Source organism: Cucumis melo, chromosome 9 (assembly GCF_025177605.1).
Source record: "Cucumis melo cultivar AY chromosome 9, USDA_Cmelo_AY_1.0, whole genome shotgun sequence".
Classification (NCBI taxonomy): Eukaryota; Viridiplantae; Streptophyta; class Magnoliopsida; order Cucurbitales; family Cucurbitaceae; genus Cucumis; species Cucumis melo.
In genome coordinates this window covers 20854478-20872513 of record NC_066865.1, presented here as the reverse complement: position 1 = coordinate 20872513, position 18036 = coordinate 20854478, and the positions used below count along the sequence as shown (strand labels likewise).

Here is an 18036-nt window from a genome sequence, read left to right as displayed (position 1 = left end):
TAAGAACCACCCATATAGTCAATAATGGTTTTATTTTGTAAAAAAGTTCTACATGATACTAATAACTAAAGGTAGAATAATCAATCAATTTATAGGAGGGTGTATCACTTACGGAAGTAATTCAATATTGATTGAATGAAAATTAATTGAAAGTGATGGAAAAGTAAGTTTGAGAGGGGGATAACTTTATATGGTTAGATTTTATAAAGGAAGAATTAAAAAATCTGACAAACAAAACCTAACCAACTAGAAAGAAAATAACAATAATAAGACTATAATTAATGACTTGAATATTATTCACAAATTAACTTTAGTTACATTAAATACCATAATACACAAAAAAGTATTATGCAAAATTTCAACAACTAAATGGGTACCCACTAAAAACTATACTATTTTAATCTTGAAATTAAAGGACATGCATGCCTAATCGAAAAATGTTAAGTTTGAAGTTTGGAGGTTCTCAAAAGGGACAGGAAAAGAACCCTACCAAACTTGAGCTTAATGATAAGATCATATTTCCATTTTTAATTTTGACAAAGATATTTCAGCTACTCACTAGTACTAAACAAAGAGGTCATTGGATGATCAAAGGACCAAAAGTTAATATATCAAATCACTTTTCCATTCTATTTCCGACCATTTTCCACGCCCCCATATCTAACATGTATATGTATGTATGTATATGCAGGTTTATATGTCTGTTTATATATATATATATATATATATATATATATATATATGGTAAAATAAGTTAATTTATTTACAAATATAATAAAACTTTACTTTCTATCTTAAATAGGCAACGATAGACTCGAATAAACAACTATCACTTTAGTAATACACTTACAAATATCTATCTAAATCTACCATAGTTTATCAACGATAGAAAGTTAAAATTTTACCTACTTAATTGGAAATCATTTTCTATCACTTCTCTTGATTTGATTTGCAAATGATGTAAACACGTGCTTAATGGGATAATTATAATGAAATAAAAACTTTTTGAGTACAAGAAATGTAGAATGAGAGATGAACCTCCAACGCTAAGGTAAGAAGACTATATCAATTACTAGTGAATTAGTTTGATTTATTTTAGCAATGAAATAAAAACGAAAAATGTTAACACAACAGTTAAAAATTCAATTATTAATTTAGGTTTTATTTTGTACTCAAAAAAAGGCTTTAAGTTTTATTTGTGGTTTAGGTAATTAGAGTAATGACTTCTTGAGTTTGAAAAAAGTAGCCCAAATTGTATTATTATATATTGTGTTGTGATAGATAATTGAGTAGTCACATTTATAATAAATAAAATAAATGTATAAAATCATATTGTGAACTTTATCAATATAGTTGGATTAGGTAATATTATAATTAAATTAATTTGATTACTAGTTGAGGTTGGAACCCTTAATCCTCTACATATTTGATGAACTAAATAAAATAAGAATATATACAAAAGTATAATAACAAATAAAATAACGTTGGAAGATAATATTGTAAATGAAATTTTATTTCGACCAACAAATAGAATATATGATCCTATATTAAAACAATTACTAGCTTTTGGGTCAAGGAGGTTGGTTTTGAATTTATGTTTATTTGTTCCCTTCAATTTTAAAAAGACGATATTAATTTAGTCCTTTTAACTTAACCATATGATTCTTAAATCATCTTTAGTTAAACTTTAATCTAACAAAATGATGATGATTGGCTACCACGCTCAACGGTTCATCAATCGTTATCATTGCAACTAGCATCCGTTGCAGGCATTTGCCTCAACCATGGATGTTTAGTCAGATACATAACCTTTTAGTTTGAGAAGTTTTATAGTCATTTATTGTTCGTTGATGAAGGTTTTAACATTTTTATTTGGTTTTTTTTTTCAAGAGTTTAATTTTAAAAGTAAGTGGAACATGTATTGTGATTTATTAGCTCAATGGCAAAATGCGCCACTGATAATTCCGTCATTGCGTTTGACATTATAAAAATCATCGTAGTTTAGCTTTCGAAAAACTTTCAATGTTTATTTAAATTTCTTTTATATATAGTAAATTTCCTAGTTCAGTTTCAATCTAATTCACTATGACTAATTTCGTAACAAAATCTATCCATTAATTTCAATTTAATTTTATTAAAGATGTGTTTGAATATTGACTTTTTAATATCTAAATAAGTGTGATTAACACTTAAAATATCAATTCAAATGGACTCTAATTCTAGAAACAAAATCAATCAATTTATTTCAATCCAAAAGATTCACTAGAAGAAATATGATCTTTAATGTCGGTTGTAAAAAATGAAAATGGATGTTTAATGTCGATTTTTAAAATACGGATGTTTAATGTCGGTTTTAAACTGACATCAAAGAGGAAGGATTAATGTCGGTTTAAAACCGACATTAAAGCTATGTTTATTTATTTATTTTATAAATTAATATCTTCCTTTAGGTTTAGTATTTTGATGCTTTTTTCTTTAACCCATTTGCAGCCGCCTCCATCCCCCTTCCTCCCTCTCACTCATCTCCCCATCTTGCATCTACTCTTTCTCCATCTTCATCTCCTTTTCTTCCATCTTTTCCATCTCTTCGATCTCCATTGGTGCGAAGTTCCAACTCTTCTCTCTTCGCCTCTGAGATCCTCCCTCATATAGTTTCATCCGACAGTGACTCTCGTAATCTCAAGCGCATCTTACATATGCTCACTAGCTACGATGTTTTTGAGGAATATCTCAGCAACATTTACCTAGTCGCAAACGTTTAGATTCACCGTCATTCTCCCTCTGTCAAAAATGGCGAAAATGGTGAAAACCCCCATTCACCATCATTATCAGCAGAGACAAAACCAGTTTTAGACGAAACCGAAATTGAAGTTGATGGGAAGAGAGAAGAAGAAGAAGAGAAAGCGACGGATGAAGGCATCGGACCCGACGACGAAAACAACGGCGCATTGGCGGGTCCAGAGGAGGAGGACCAGTCAAAGGAGTGAGAAACTCCGTCGCTGGAACCGGAACCAGAGAGAAAAACACAAATAGAAACATCTGTTCTACCAAATTGCTTGCTGTTAATGATGTACGAGCCAAAGCTATCAATGGAGGTATAGTGTGGTAGCAATTTGTATTTTCCCAGGAAAAAAAAGGTATTTTGCCATTGTAGGTTTTTGCATAATTCTGCCCTTTTGCAATCACATGTTTTTCTTTTTGCCCCTCAAATTTATTATATTGAAAAATTGGTTTTAAACATTTATATGATCATCAACTTTACCTCAATTTTGTTAGAAAAAAGAACAGTTCATGTGCTATGTAGTTCTTAAATTTATTTCAAAATAATGCTAAAATTTGATACTGGAAAGTGGATGTAATAATAATTTCTAGGATAGAATTAAATTTTAGAATTTAAATGAAATGGAGTACAACACAAATCTTAGTTGAAAAGAGATTCTAATCTTGGTTTATGAAAATCAGTAATTAAATAGCAATGTATTTCTTCATACAAAAGTTCTCAATATGGCATTAGCTTGCTCATTTGGAACGTAATTTTCTATATTTAGATTTTGCTTTGGTTCTTCATTATAGCTAAATAAAAAGGCTATTATTAAATATTAGGCTTTCTTACAAAATTGAGTTGGGTTTTTTTATCCATTTGAACTTGGGTTTAGGAAAATTAGGAGGAAACCTACTTACTGATCTCTTCATTTTTCTCAAAACAGTGAATAAATTCATTTACTCACTTACCCATTTGAAATTTCTTAAGAAACACACATACACACATGAATTCTCTTCCAAGTTTGAACTGGGTTTTAATCAAAACAGAAAAAACCCCACTTACTTGTTTGATTTCCTTCAAAATTTGTCTTAGATGATTGATAAAAACAGGGGGGAAAATACCCCACTCGCACACTCAAAATTTCTTCAAAACCCCACTAACCCACTTGAATATTCTTCAAAGTAGAAGAATCTGCAGCTTCATCGTTGTGGTCATAATCTTCCATGGAAACTCCGACAAAGGTCTAGTAATGAGGTGAAGAAAGTCTATGTTTTCCCTGAGATTTCTTGTGTTCATCATGATCGCTTTTAGAGCTCTAGGTGATTTGACTGGGATTAAGAAGCACTTTTGCATAAAGATAAGTAATTTTTGTGCCTAACTTTTGCTTTGGGTGATTTGATTGGGTGATAGTAATGTGATAAGTGTTTGAAGTAACATGCTGTTCTATTCAACCATTTGTGCTCTGTGGATGTGATCCTTCTCTTTATTACTTTTCTAAATAAGCAGAATTTCTTTCATAATCTAGTGTTTGTTTAGATTTTGAGTTGTCTGCAGGTGGCTTGTCTACTCCATTTCAAGTACAAGTCAAAACGTTTCTGATTTCCCATTTGTCTCTCTTTTTAGTTTTATTTACTTTGTATGGTTTGAAATTTTGGGGGGTTTTTTGCTCAAGGGATTGTTTTAGCTAACTGCATATTGTATTTAACTCTTTGTCAGATTCAGAGTAGTTGAAATGTGAAGTACAATAGAATTTTTCCCCTCTTTATATTTGTAGTATGAGCAAACAAATTTAACCGATCGATTGAATGTGGGCTGGGGTGAGGTGGGTCTGTGGGAGATTACTGAAATAGTTTAAATTAGTTTGAGCAAGCTATTAGAAGTTTTATTTGGTGAACCCTTGTATACTTTAATTCTTGGTTGAGTTTTACTATAATGTGATGTTTTTTTTTGTATCCATACTTGGTTCATGTTCTTTTTTTCATTATCAAAATCATTGTCCATTATGGTGCTTGTGAGATCTTATTATTTAAGGAAAGATTACTTAATAGGTTTTGTAAAATATAGGGAAATTTATATGGTTGAGTTTGATTTAGCAACCTAGTTGTGGTTGTATGCAATAGTGATTGTCATTTCAAGTTTGTACTAGAAATTTTTTCTTTTTATAGCATGACAAACATGAATGGACTGGTAGCAATTGGCTTCTGTTTTTGGTTGGTTAGGTAACTTTTGTTTTCTCAATGTAAATAACATGTTTCTTCAAATTGGTGGAAATTGTAGAGTGCAATGGCGTATGTTTTCGATTCAACCTTTGATTGCAAAAATATTGATGCTGCAAAAGAGGTATGCTAATTCAGTGTTCCTGTTGAGAGAAATAATGTGTTCTTAGAGTCCACAATTAATTTTCTTGTCGTAGACTTTTGGTATTTATTAATCTCCATGTTGCTTGTAATAGAGAAATTTACACCCCTAGTGTTACACTTGAAGTTCACGGGCGCTTTAAGATTTTGTAGATTTTTGAATCATCCTTGATGTTTAAGATTAATCTATCAATAAGTTTAGATGGCAATATTCCATAGGGACCATGCATACTTGGGCATGCACAAGTATTGGTTTCTGTATTTTGTGCATTTTATTAATTCTACATTCAAATCCAATGCTAATTCTAAATATACATAGGTTTGTGTCTATTTCATCCTGGTCTGTAAAGCATGCAAGTAAGAAAGTTAAATTGTGCTAAATTTTTTACTTAGTGGATTTTATGCTATGAAGGATGTCGCAGACTGTGTGGATGATTTTAAGGTTGCTTGCCTGAAAAACGACTTTTTGGGGCATTTTGATGTTTTTAATCCTTTTCTTCGGTCCCCATTACTACTTCAATAGGCTAAAAAATTTCATATTTTCTTTGTTTTTGATTGGTTGGTACTTGGTTATTGTGGATTACAGAGCCTGAGTTATGTTTGTCAATTATTTTTCTTTTTCCGTTAATAAACAGATGTATATATCATTTTTTTTAAATGTGAAAGACTGAGCTATCATTGATATGGCAGATATACGGGGCCCTTCGCATGTTTGTGAAAATGCATTTAATGTGGAATTCCAAAATACTTATAGACGGCGGAGACAATGAAATTGTGGCAACATCTCTGCTTGAGGCCAACGTCTTATACTATCATTGTTTTTCAGTATCTATGTAAGCTGAATTAACTTTCTTTACTGTTTAGAATTTGCTTAAACCGTACATATAAGAGCATGCACATTTTTTTTATTGTTTGTTTGTACCAAGTGTTGAATATCTACTTGATAATATTAAGGTTGGGCCTAAGTCATTCCTCCGAGGACCTTTGGACGATTCAAAAGCCAATAAGACGTAAGTTTTCTAATGTATGATCGTAGATCAGTAATTTCGTTTTTGTTTCCCTAACTTTTCTATAAATTTGCAGGAGACCACGGCTCTACTGTGAACTTTCTGATTGTCCAGCGGAACTACTTCACCCCCCTGAAGATTGTAACGTGAATTCCACATTGCCCTTCACTCTTCAGGTGTCTCATTAGCCAGATTGACCACTAAGTAGTTATCTTGTGTGGAGAATATTATTTTTTAGATTTATTCATTACACTGAACATGCTTTTCATTGTCTAATCTGATATTTGTTTGCTTGGCTTGTTTCTGCAGATTTGTCGAGTTGAAGATTTGTTTCTGCAGATTGACCACATTGCTTGGCTTGTTTCATGGGTCAGGGATATATTTGTTTACCTATCTGGTGCAATTAGTGCTTCTGGTCTTGGTATGCATTTTTCTTCCAATTATTTTGTTCTTACCTGGCAGGTTCAAGTAGTTTTAATGAAAAATTGTTAATATACCGCAGCTTCATCTCAACTGAAGGTTGAACATATTACATTACACTATTGTAGATAAATTAAAGTTTTCTGTTGTGCTTCGGCTATGTATCGTTTTTCTTCTTCTTCTTTTTTTCCATTTAAATTGGTATCTTAGTTTTATCTTGCATCCTTTGTGGGTTTTCGTTATTGTATGTGATTGTCTCCATCTTTTCTTGATGAAAGTTTGGTTATTCATAAGAGGAAAATTTTCCATTATTGCAACTCACCATGTTTTGTACTTGGTTGTGCAGGCTGCACCGGTGGAGTGGGTAGAGGACGAATTTTTGCAAATGGTCTTGGTGCAGGTGGTGGACATGGTGGGAAAGGTGGTGATGGATACTATAATGGCACCTTCATTAATGGCGGTGTTGCGTATGGTGATCCCAATCTCCCTTGTGAACTTGGCAGTGGTAATGGAAATGGTAGTCTTGCTGGCGAAACAGCAGGTGGTGGGATTATTGGTAAGTTGTGATTCTTCCTCTCTTTCTCTGGTTTTGTTTATTATTTATTATTTTAGTTAATTTTTAATGATGTTTATGTTTACTTGGAATGAAATTCCATTGGTGACGTAAGGGACATTTTTTCTTTGCGCTACTTATGCTTACGTTGGACTACAATAAGCTTTACTTTTCAACTTATTGTGTTGATGTTGCTTATTTCTTTATAGATTGATATTGGTTTTCATAATAATGTTATGTAAAAAAATGTTGATTATTCATTTTGTGGGCAATATTAAGAACTTTTCATCCTTTTCTGCAATTTCAGTACTTCAAACAGCTTTGTTATTCATATAAATGGTTTATTTGGATATTGTTTGTAGATAATTGAAGTGATATCGGGTTGAAAGCTAAGCGATTGTGTAGAAATGGTCAAGCGACCGTTGAAAATTGAAGACTGAGAAGGCATTTAGGATTTTAGAATCTTTTTTCATGTACTATTGTAGAATGTATATATAAACATAATATTAATATTTTATTTTGTGTATTCAAATGTAAAAGACAAATGTTATAGTTTCTAACATAATATGAATTTCATTGATTTGTTGGCGTGTGAAAAACATATTTATCTACATTGACCCAATGTCGGTCTATAGGACAATAATGTAACAATTAAATAAAAATAAATTTGTAAAAATGAATAAAAAACTAGGCTTTAATGTCGGTTTTAAACCGAAGTTCAACCGACATTAAAGAGCTTCAATAACACTATCAAAGATGTCGGTTGAAAACTGACAAACCGACATTAAAGAGGGCTTTAATGTCGTTTTTAAACCGACATTAAAGCCCAACCGACATTAAAGGGCTTCAATAACACCATCAAAGATGTCGGTTGAAAACTGACATTAAAGGCCTTTAATGTCGTTTTTAAACCGACATTAAAGAGGCCTTTAATGTCGTTTTTAAACCGACATTAAAGCCCAACCGACATTAAAGACCTTTAATAACGCTCACAAAGATGTCGGTTGCCAAGTGACATTAAAGGCCTTTAATGTCGGTTTTAAACCGACATTAAAGGCCAAAATTCTTGTAGTGATTCTATTATAATAATACAATGAAAGTAAAATAGTAAATATAAACAAAACAACGTGGGCAACAATAAATTTCACAACTATTAAAATAGTAAGCTTTTTTTTCTTTTGAGAAAAAACAATAATACGAATAAAAGCCATCAAAAGCTTAGCTCTATCGACATTTGTGCATAGTGAAGACCAAGAAATTATAAATTCAAATCTCTCCACCCCAATTTGTATTAAAAACTAAAAAAAAAACAATAATTCTAATCAAAGCCATTTTTGGATTAGATTATTATTTTGAATGCTAATATTGAACAAATTTTTTGTTCAAAATTTTGGTTAAATAACATAGGGTATAAAAATATTTTAGACTTTTTAGTCCAATGATATATGGGGGTAGAAAAATTATTTTTGTTGAGGTTGCATGTTTTACGCTACTTAAGTTATATTTTTTATCTTAGTCGATTAACATCCGAGTTTCTAGTAACAACTAAGTCCATGGTTTGAATCCCTCCTGCTCTGATCGTTGTACTGAAAACATTAAGAATTTGATACAACCACTTATTTGTCTATCCATATAATTACTTTATGGATTAGGTTACCTACACAAAGGGGAAGGCTAAGATTCCTTTTGTGTACTAGATTTTGTATCAAAATATAATAGTTAATAATATGATCAGACAGGAAAATATAATAATCTCTATAATACTTTGTTTTTCTTTTTCTTTTTTGTTTAATTTGGGTTTGATTGCACAAAGTGTATATTTAAAAAATGACAATAATAAATCCAAAATAATAATAATAATCATAAATGTGTACAATATGTTGTTGTTGTTATTATTATTATTAGTTTTCAATTGACTTCTCTTTTCAAAGTGCATATGGTGTTGAGATCTTATTGGTTTTTATTTACTAAGCTAATAGATTAGAGATGTTATCCACCAATAAAGCTTAATTACTTGAATATGTCAATAAGATATTAATTTCTTTGTTTTAGTGTGAAGGATTTGAATTTCTTATTCGGCATTTGTTAATAATGTACTTAGGAACATAATTAAAAAAAAGTATTAAAAAGTTTATATTTAAAAAATCAAAGTGATTCTTAAAAAAATTGATAAAAAGACATTATAATATTTATAAGATATATATGAGTTAATATTTTATTGTTAATTAGTTTTGAATGGAAATCCTTATTTATTTAAAAGGATATTATCAAAACTTATAAAATTAATACATTTAATATGAAAAAAAATTCAATCCTACTAAAATAATAAACTTAAAAGAACATTATTTTGAAGGACATATCGAAAAACCTACATTAAAAAAATGAAAAGACGATGTAATTAAATATAATATTAGAACTTATAAAAAAATTGCAACACAAGGAATGGTATCTATATTATAATAATAATAATAATAATAATTATTATTATTATTATAATAATTAATATTGCTAAGTGAAAAGTAAATAAAAGAATATATAGGATAAGGTATTTTGTTTTGCCAATCAATAACAAACCCACTATTAATTAAGAATATTGTAAAGTTGTAGGAAAAAAAGAATTGAACTGGTTAATTATTTATTAAATCAAGTGTAGCAATAAAATAAAATAATATAATATAATGAAGAAAGCAAAATGAGTGACTCAACATCAAGAACTAAAATTTCCATTATTTTGATAGCTGACTTTTGGGGATCTAATCAGCTTCCTCAAACATATTGATGTTTTAGAATCCATCCTCTCTTATTGGATACAAGTTTTAGTTTTAGTTTTCACAAATATCCATCATATATAGTGCCAATTAAAGCCAATGGTTGACACTAACTACTACACAACACAATACTTTACAAATCCATCAATTCTTTTTGGAAAAATTTTAAACTTGTTTCTAATCTCAATTGTTAATATTTCTAAGTGTGTATATATATATATATATATATATTATTGACCATGCTCTTTTTGTCAAGTGCAATGTATTATATGTGTGTATGATATGTTTCAAAAGAGAATATAATAGTCACTAGTAGGGGGGTGTTTGTTAGTTGATTCTTTTGGAATCTTATTGAGCTTTCAACAAATTAAAACTGAGAATTAACTTATTTAATTCTTTTATCCGATCCTCAAGGGGCTTCGACAAGACTTAGAGAAAATAGATTATTCGACCTACATCTCAACTGAAAACAACTTCTCCGGTCTCAGAGGCAAGGTTTTTTTTTCCAATTTGAGTAATTTGTTGCACATCATGAAGGCATTTGAGAGATCTCACTTGTTATATTAGATCTCAAATCACTCGATCTGCACTAAAAGGTTGAGCTTAAAGCTCTACGTACAACTAAGAACATCATTCGTTTGGTTCACCAAATAATTGTATTAAAGAAGTTTATTATCTCATATCTATGTTAATAACAAACTTACATTTTTCACCGTGTTATTCATACCAACTCTTTCCATTACTCAACTCATTTTGGTACGTTAAACGTCCCCTAAACGAGAAAAAGTGAGAATATAGAAATAAAGTGGAGGGTTACAAACACCCACCTTAAACTTAGAGATAGAGAAAAAAAGAGAGTGGATGACTGGATGTCCATATAAGAGTTGTTAATGAGTGGTATTATTTGAAACAACCTAAACTATTGGGCCCCAAAATCATACCCTATTCAACAACATTTATTAAGCTCGAGAAGCAACTTTATATTTGTGGGGAAGAGAAAATATAAGAAAAAAGAAATCTCTCTCACTCTCTCTCTACTGTCTCTCACCTACCACTATAAATTAAATGTCGAGGGATCTCTTGTCAAAATTAAATATTGTCAAAAATGTTTTCGTAAAGTGATAGCTTTTTCACATAACACAAGTTTTTCAAATCTATGATTTATGCTTTTCTATAGCTTTTTTCATCTCTCTCTCTCTCTCTCTCTCTCTCTCTCTTTCTCTTCTAACATCAAACCAAAAAGTTTTTTTTTTCCCTAAAACACATAAAGGAAAAAAAAAAAAAAAAAGACAAGGGACAAACAAGTTTTCATTATTGACCTTGATGAATAATTCCTTTTTTTCTCTACAAACAACCACCGTTTCTATTTTCTTGGATTCCACTTTCATGGCAAAATTATATATCAAGTAAAAGTAAAAAATGGGATAGATTAGAAGAAGAAGAAGAAGAATGAAATAATACAAATTTAGGCAACTTATTATTAATGTGTATTAGTTATATGTAGGAGTGTACGAAAAACAACTCTATTATATGTTTGAAGAGCAACAAAAGTAAGCAATTAAAACGATGTATATGTATGTGTGTGTATATAGATATATATATATATATGTCATCCTTCCTAAATCCTAAAAAAATGATGTATGTACGAAAAACAAAAAAATAACAACATGGATATAATTTAGAAGCGTTAGATGACAGAATTATGACATATCTCAATCCTGTAAAATGAGTTTTGTTAGATTTTGTTTTTTTTTTCTAAATCTTTTGATTAGATTTTAAGCCAGGTTTAAAAGGTTAATTTTGATGAAATGTTGAAGTTAATTTTATAGAAATGTAAATAGAAGTATCGATCAATGTTAAGTTTGGTAGATATTTAAAAAAGTTATAAAATAAAAATATATTTGAATCAATTAATAAACATTGTACACCTAAACAATCTAAAGTAGTTTAATATACTTCTATTATATTTACATAGTGAAATTTAATTTTGTTGCTTATTTGTTAATATTTCTTAGTTTTCTTATGACAAAATAATTATGAAAAAAAAAAACAATTTACCTCAAACATTAAGAAAAGGTCGACATTTCAATAAAAATTAAGGTTGAATTAAAAAAATCATCCATGGAAGATATGGCAGCTGTAATTACAATCACATCATCAAACTTTTATTATAAAAACCGAGCCCTCAACATTCTACATGTGTTAAAATTGAATACTCAGACTTATAATAGAGGTAGAATTTGACCTCCAAGATGATAAACATTAAACTCCAAAACTTACACAAGTATTACCATTTCTACGATTATGAACTTGAGAGTCCAATTTCAACATAGTTTGAGTATATAATTATAACTGCCATTTATACTCAAAGAGACAGTTTCTTTTGAATCAATTCTTTTAGTTTGATAGCAACTTCTTACAAAATTGTTGACATTAGTTAAAATGAATGGATTCAGTAATTCATTGTAATATGCATGAACTTAACACTCATAATTTAAGTTTTAATTCGAGTTTTTTCTAAGATCTAAAATGTTATTGTATTATTTATCAATTATTATGATGTAATTAGGGTTTATACGCTATTAGACAAACCAAATTAAAATGCTTTATATAGCATTTTTTTTCGATGATCAGAATCTAATATTTTAAGACCCGTTTGGATAACCATTTATATATATATGATTTTGTTTTCTCAATATTTCTTTACGATTAGTTTCTTCCTTAAAAGGACAAATTCTAGAAACAAGTTTTATAACCATTTGATTTTTGTTTTTTATTCTTTGTTTATGAAAAATTAAGCTCATAAACTCTAATAATTTAACGTCTAAAAGTGTGTTTGAAAAAAAATTAAAATATATAATGACCACTAAAAATAAATTATTTTAAAATGTGGTTTAAATAATTCTTATCAATAGCGCTTAAATAAAACTAAGTTTTTTTAAAAAAAAAAAATTCTCAAGTCAATTGAAACAGACGGACATTTTAAAATTTAATTAAGAAAAATTAAATATAGATATCTATTTTAACCAAGATTTGAGTATACATTGTAAAATATAATTTTCTTAAGGCAAATTCTTTTCTTCACCCTAATTTTAAGTATAAAAAACCTAATTTACCTGCTCTGCCAAATAAATTCGTAATAAGAGCATGTGACATTTATGTCACGATCCAATAGATCATCTTAACGCGACCAAAATATAACTAAGAAAAAAATGCTAAAGGGTGGATGATGGCAAAATATCAAAGAGGACAAGTTTTTCACATGCCCCAACCTATAGTGTGTTCTATATATATATATATATATTTAACCCCATTGCAACTTCATAATGTATATAACCCCATTGCAACTTCATAATCCTACAAAAGAAAAGGACCTAAGCCAATATACATCTAGACAACTCCAAGAAAGAGAAATAGTTTTGAAGTTTTATGTTTCAACTTGAGAACACAAAAATTGTTAGTTCAAGAGATTTAAGTGATTTTAATTATTTCAATACTCTAACATTTCCTCCCTCTTGCATTTTTAGGTTAAAAATTTGTAAATCACTATTAATGGAAAAAAAAAATAACATTACAAGAGTTAAATCACAGCACTTTATGCTATAATATGCTTTTATCCATACTTGACTCAAAAACTTAAAGCTTAGAAATTATAGTAACAATTTTTCAATGTTTTAAAACACTTCCTCATTTGTGAATTTAAAAATATAAAAAATGTTCGTAGAAGTAAAAACCATTATTAAAAGAGAAAAAATGACACTTCAAAAACTTTTTACTTTCTTCCATTTTTCTGATCTATATGTGGGATGGACCGATAAAAATTAAACCCCAATCTTCAAAATCAATATCATAATAAGTTTATGTGTCTCTGACCTAGGCTCATGTTGACACACACTACAAAAGTTCACACCTAAGATAGTTTGTTCGGTGTAAATGTCACTTGCTCCATCCCTGGACATTTATTTAAAAGCTTCATATTTTCTTATTTTTTTTATTATTTACATAGTTATTGAGAAACTCTACCTTGACAACTATCTCAAACACAAACTTCTTAATTATCTTGGTGCGGTTACTTAAATTTATTCGTACGTTTTATTTATTTATTACTACAAAGTGAAGAGCCTATAAAAATAAAGTGATGTGAAAGATGTGTGGTTATTTGATTGTGATAAAATGAATATAATGACCCGAATGGCAGAATGGATTCTGGATCTGTTGTCCTTCCTATTTTAGGTATGGATTTGTAACAGTTTCTGAATGAAGAAAAATCCAAAGGCTCAAAATTCAAAAATTTGAAAGAAAATAATTATTATAATTTAAACAGTTATACGAAGAAGGCCATGTCGTAATCAAAATTGAATTCTGCCATTAAAGCCTAAAGATACTGTGCTCTCTGCTTTCATTTCAACTTCAAAACCTTTCTTCAATAGTTCATCTTACAAACTCAACTTTTTTTTTTTTTTTCTTTTTCACTTTACTTGTGGTTTGGTTGTTTGTAAGTTTTAGATTTTAATTAAATACTTTTTTTTAACGGTTTGGTTTAGTCACTGTGTATTCCTAGTTATAATGGTACGTATAACACTTCAATTCCTGACATCCCCCACTAATTTAAAGGTTTTTCTTTTATTTTTTTCAAGTTCGGCAACAAAAATAGAGATTAACTGATCAAACCAAGTGTTACGGTTAACTACAAGATGTTGATTTGAAGTTTCTATTACCCATAGAAAATGTTACACGATCTTAACAGTGTTTTAACTCTAGGGCATTTCAGTCCAAGGTCTTGGCTTCCTCATGGTTGACTATAGGTTGAAAATAACCCAAACATGTCTGGTCTTGTTCCTTTGGACAAAGAGAGAAGTAGTCGAGAAAAACTAAGTTCAATCTCGTTTAATTATTGTACTATTAATTATAGCATTTTTCAGAATATAACCATGTTTATAAATTCTAAGGTTACCACATTCGACTTCTCTAACTTATGCAGTTTTGGACAATGTGTATGACAGGCAGCACCATACACAAGGTGTAGTTCTTGTCATTTCGCAGGTATTCTCTTTCCATAAACTACAAGTTCAAATGTGATTTCTCTATTTGAAGTTTATCATTAACACGTTTCAATATTTATTTTACCGATACGTTTTGGATAACTATTTTAAAATTTGACAGAACACCCAAGTTGAGTACCATTCAAGAGTACTATAAGTAGATGCTTAGATATATACTTTCAATTATGCAGACTAAAACAAATCCATCTATAAATTATAAGGATTAAATAGTTAGATTAATTTTTTTTTTATCCAAAATATATGAGGTTTAAATATTCATTGAGAAGTTGCAAAAGAAAGAAATTTTAAAAACTGATTACTTTTCCAAATGACAATGATCTGAGTGGCCACTCTTACAAAACACTAGAAGGTCACAATTAATAAACAAAACAGAACCAATTAATCAAAGAGAGGTTTTTGGAGGTTTCTCTTTTTAGGGCATAGGTAGAAGATAAACCTAATGTTTAATTTAATTAATTAATTTAATGTTGGCTCCCCTTTATAGTTGCATCCACAAAGACATAATGCTCTTTTGGAATTTCATTTCTTTAGTATAAAGAAAAATCAACAAAAATAAAGTAATCAAAAAATAGCATAAAAGGTATCCCAAGAGTATCTTTGTGAATCCAAGGTGATGAGTGGGCTTCTAACCAAACCTAGTTTTCTAGAGCAAACGTATGAGAGCAACCATATTACAACTTCTCGAGATGTGGATGAAACCCCAATTAAAGTTTTTGGATTTCATCATTATATTGGTGACAAATGACCAATGAAAAGTTGCCAAAGAATGAGGAAGTCAGTTCCTACTACCTCATAGAAGTTAAAAATTCTATTCCAACGGCAAAATTTTCTTTAACAACGTAGAGAAACAAAAGGGATCAGAATGTGCAAATTATCGAGACAATCTCATTTGGAAGAAGTCCTATGTCAATAGAAAGATTGGGGTTGTATGGTAATGTAATGAAAGTTCCGTATTTGCTAAATAAGGGGATGATGAGTATATAGCTAGGTATGAATAACTACTTTTAAAAAGTATGAGACATTTTTAGAAAAAATCAGTCGAGAATTATTTCTGATGTGGACAATATCGTATTATTATAGAGATATATTCTGAAAGTGATTAAAAAAAAATAGTAGAAGTGATGGAGATGGAAATGTTTGAGATTATATTTGGTGCCAACATATTTGTCTTACTAATTGAAATTCATTGACCCACTTTAATAATGTCTAATCATACTTGATGATAATATCTGATATTTTAACCTATACTTCTAGCTTTGAATCTATTTATAAATTGATCTCTGACTACTTAAAGAAAAAGAAGCTATCAAGAAATGGCGAGAAATTAAGTACAATTTTAAAAAAAACTCATAATAATTTTTTTAAAAAATGAAAAACTAAAATGTGTGATCGATTCAATTTTTTATTTTAAAGAGGGTGTTGGTTTTCTTTACCACTTCAATTCCTTATAGCATGGTTTCAATTTTCAAAACTAGAGTTAATTTTTTACAACATGTTTAAAAAAATAAATCAAATAAATAATATTATTAACTTAGTTTTCAAAACCAATAACAAAAAGAAGAAAAAAGAAAAACGAAAAAAGAGCAATTAAATCTTTTAACCTACCCATATAGATCAATCATCAATTGAGCATTATTGATTACCAAGAAACCTTTTAAATAGTCGACAAAAATTAAAAATAAATAAATAAATTTGAAAAATATACAATAAGGTTGATGGATGGATGGATGGATGGATGATGGTGGAAGAATCATCATGAACATGTTCAAAGATTTTCCTTTCTTCTTCTTTTTTTTTTTCATCTTTGTTTTTCTTAGCCCATCTGGTTTGATCTAAATTAAATTCCTTCTATTTCTCACATTAAAAAAAGGAAAAGAAAAAGAAAAACCAGTGGCTTAAAGAGCAAAACTCTAACCATTAATTTCTAAAAAAAATTTTAAAAAGATGGAGACTTTAATTTTCATGGGGCGGCCGGAGCGAGGCTAAGATGCAAATCCAAACCGGGTCCATCATCGAACGCGGTTCCACCGTCCACTTTAGAAAACCGGCTCAGCGACATCGGAGCATCCACCATCCCATGACTTGACCGAGACCCCATCGTGAAGAAATCCGGCGGCGACGGTGGTGGTGGAGCGTCGCCGCCGCCGCCGTAAGATGAGGACGGAGTAAAAACACAACCATGAGACACTTGAAATTGAGGTGGAGCCCGCGGGATATAAACCGGCCAAGAAGAGGAAGCCGTAACGGCGGCGGAGGGAAGGAGGTGAGGAGGCGGAGCAAAGGCAGCAACGATGGGGTTTCTAAAAACGGCTGCGTTTCGGGAAGCTTGTAATTGGGCGCGTTTGAGCTGTTGACGCTCTTTCTTGTGGGCATTTTGGTGGCCGCCGAGAGCTTGGGAATTGGCGAACTCTCTATAACAGTACTGACACTCGTATTTGCGGTCGCCGGAGGAGGGAACGGCGGCGCCGGAGTCGGAGGAGGTGGGTGTGGAATCGTCTTGATCAAGATCTTCTTGAACGTCAAACCCAAAGAGCTTTAAGCGGGTGGTGGCCGGATTATTGTTGTTGTTTTGTTTGGTTTGGTAATGGTTTTCTAGAGCTGCCATGGAAAAATGGAAGATGATGAGAGAGAGAGAGAGAGAGAGAGAAATAAAATAAAAAGCTTAAGAGTGAGAGAGAGAGAAAGGAAGGAAGGTGGGAAATGCAAGGGAAGGTTAATGCATGAATAGGTATATATAGCTTAACAAATAAAATAAAATAAATGGTGGGGTTTTCTTGCAAAAATAGAAAAATATATTTGTATCAACATCTATCTTTGTGCATCTGTTTGTAATCGACCACAATTCATAGAAATGGATGTACCAATATTTCTCGAAAGAACCAATTGTTTGAAAAAATTATCAAAATAGTTAAAAAGTATTTATAAATATAATAAAACATTACCGTTTTATCTGTAATAAACTTCAATAACTATCCGTGTCAATCTATATTATGAGTTTATCTATAACAAATTGATTATAATATTTTGTTACATCGATATATATTTTGAATCATTTTACTGTAAAATAATAATGTAATATATAATAATATAAATAAATATTTACA

At 30.1% G+C, this 18036-nt stretch overlaps 2 protein-coding genes across 4 annotated transcripts; one reads left to right on the top strand and one right to left on the bottom strand.

Moving 5' to 3' along the window:
- The first annotated feature begins 2794 nt into the window (after positions 1-2794).
- LOC127150925 (uncharacterized) lies at positions 2795-7681 on the top strand. Of its 3 annotated transcripts, none has more exons than XM_051089734.1 (9): positions 2795-3095; positions 3950-4018; positions 5042-5104; positions 5812-5954; positions 6076-6131; positions 6205-6304; positions 6438-6549; positions 6895-7104; positions 7464-7681. In XM_051089734.1, exons 1-6 carry the CDS (start codon positions 3066-3068, stop codon positions 6276-6278), a joined length of 435 nt encoding a protein of 144 aa, XP_050945691.1. In that variant the 5' UTR covers positions 2795-3065; the 3' UTR covers positions 6279-6304; positions 6438-6549; positions 6895-7104; positions 7464-7681. The 3 variants fall into 3 exon arrangements, 2 of the variants coding, with proteins under 2 accessions (XP_050945691.1, XP_050945692.1); XM_051089735.1 differs by having other exon boundaries at positions 6205-6332; XR_007823508.1 differs by lacking the exon at positions 3950-4018.
- Positions 7682-16571: 8890 nt separating this feature from the next.
- LOC103504603 (zinc finger protein GIS3-like) lies at positions 16572-17628 on the bottom strand. The gene has a single exon (XM_008468974.2). It carries the CDS (start codon positions 17535-17537, stop codon positions 16893-16895), a length of 645 nt encoding a protein of 214 aa, XP_008467196.1. The 5' UTR covers positions 17538-17628; the 3' UTR covers positions 16572-16892.
- Positions 17629-18036: the final 408 nt, after the last annotated feature.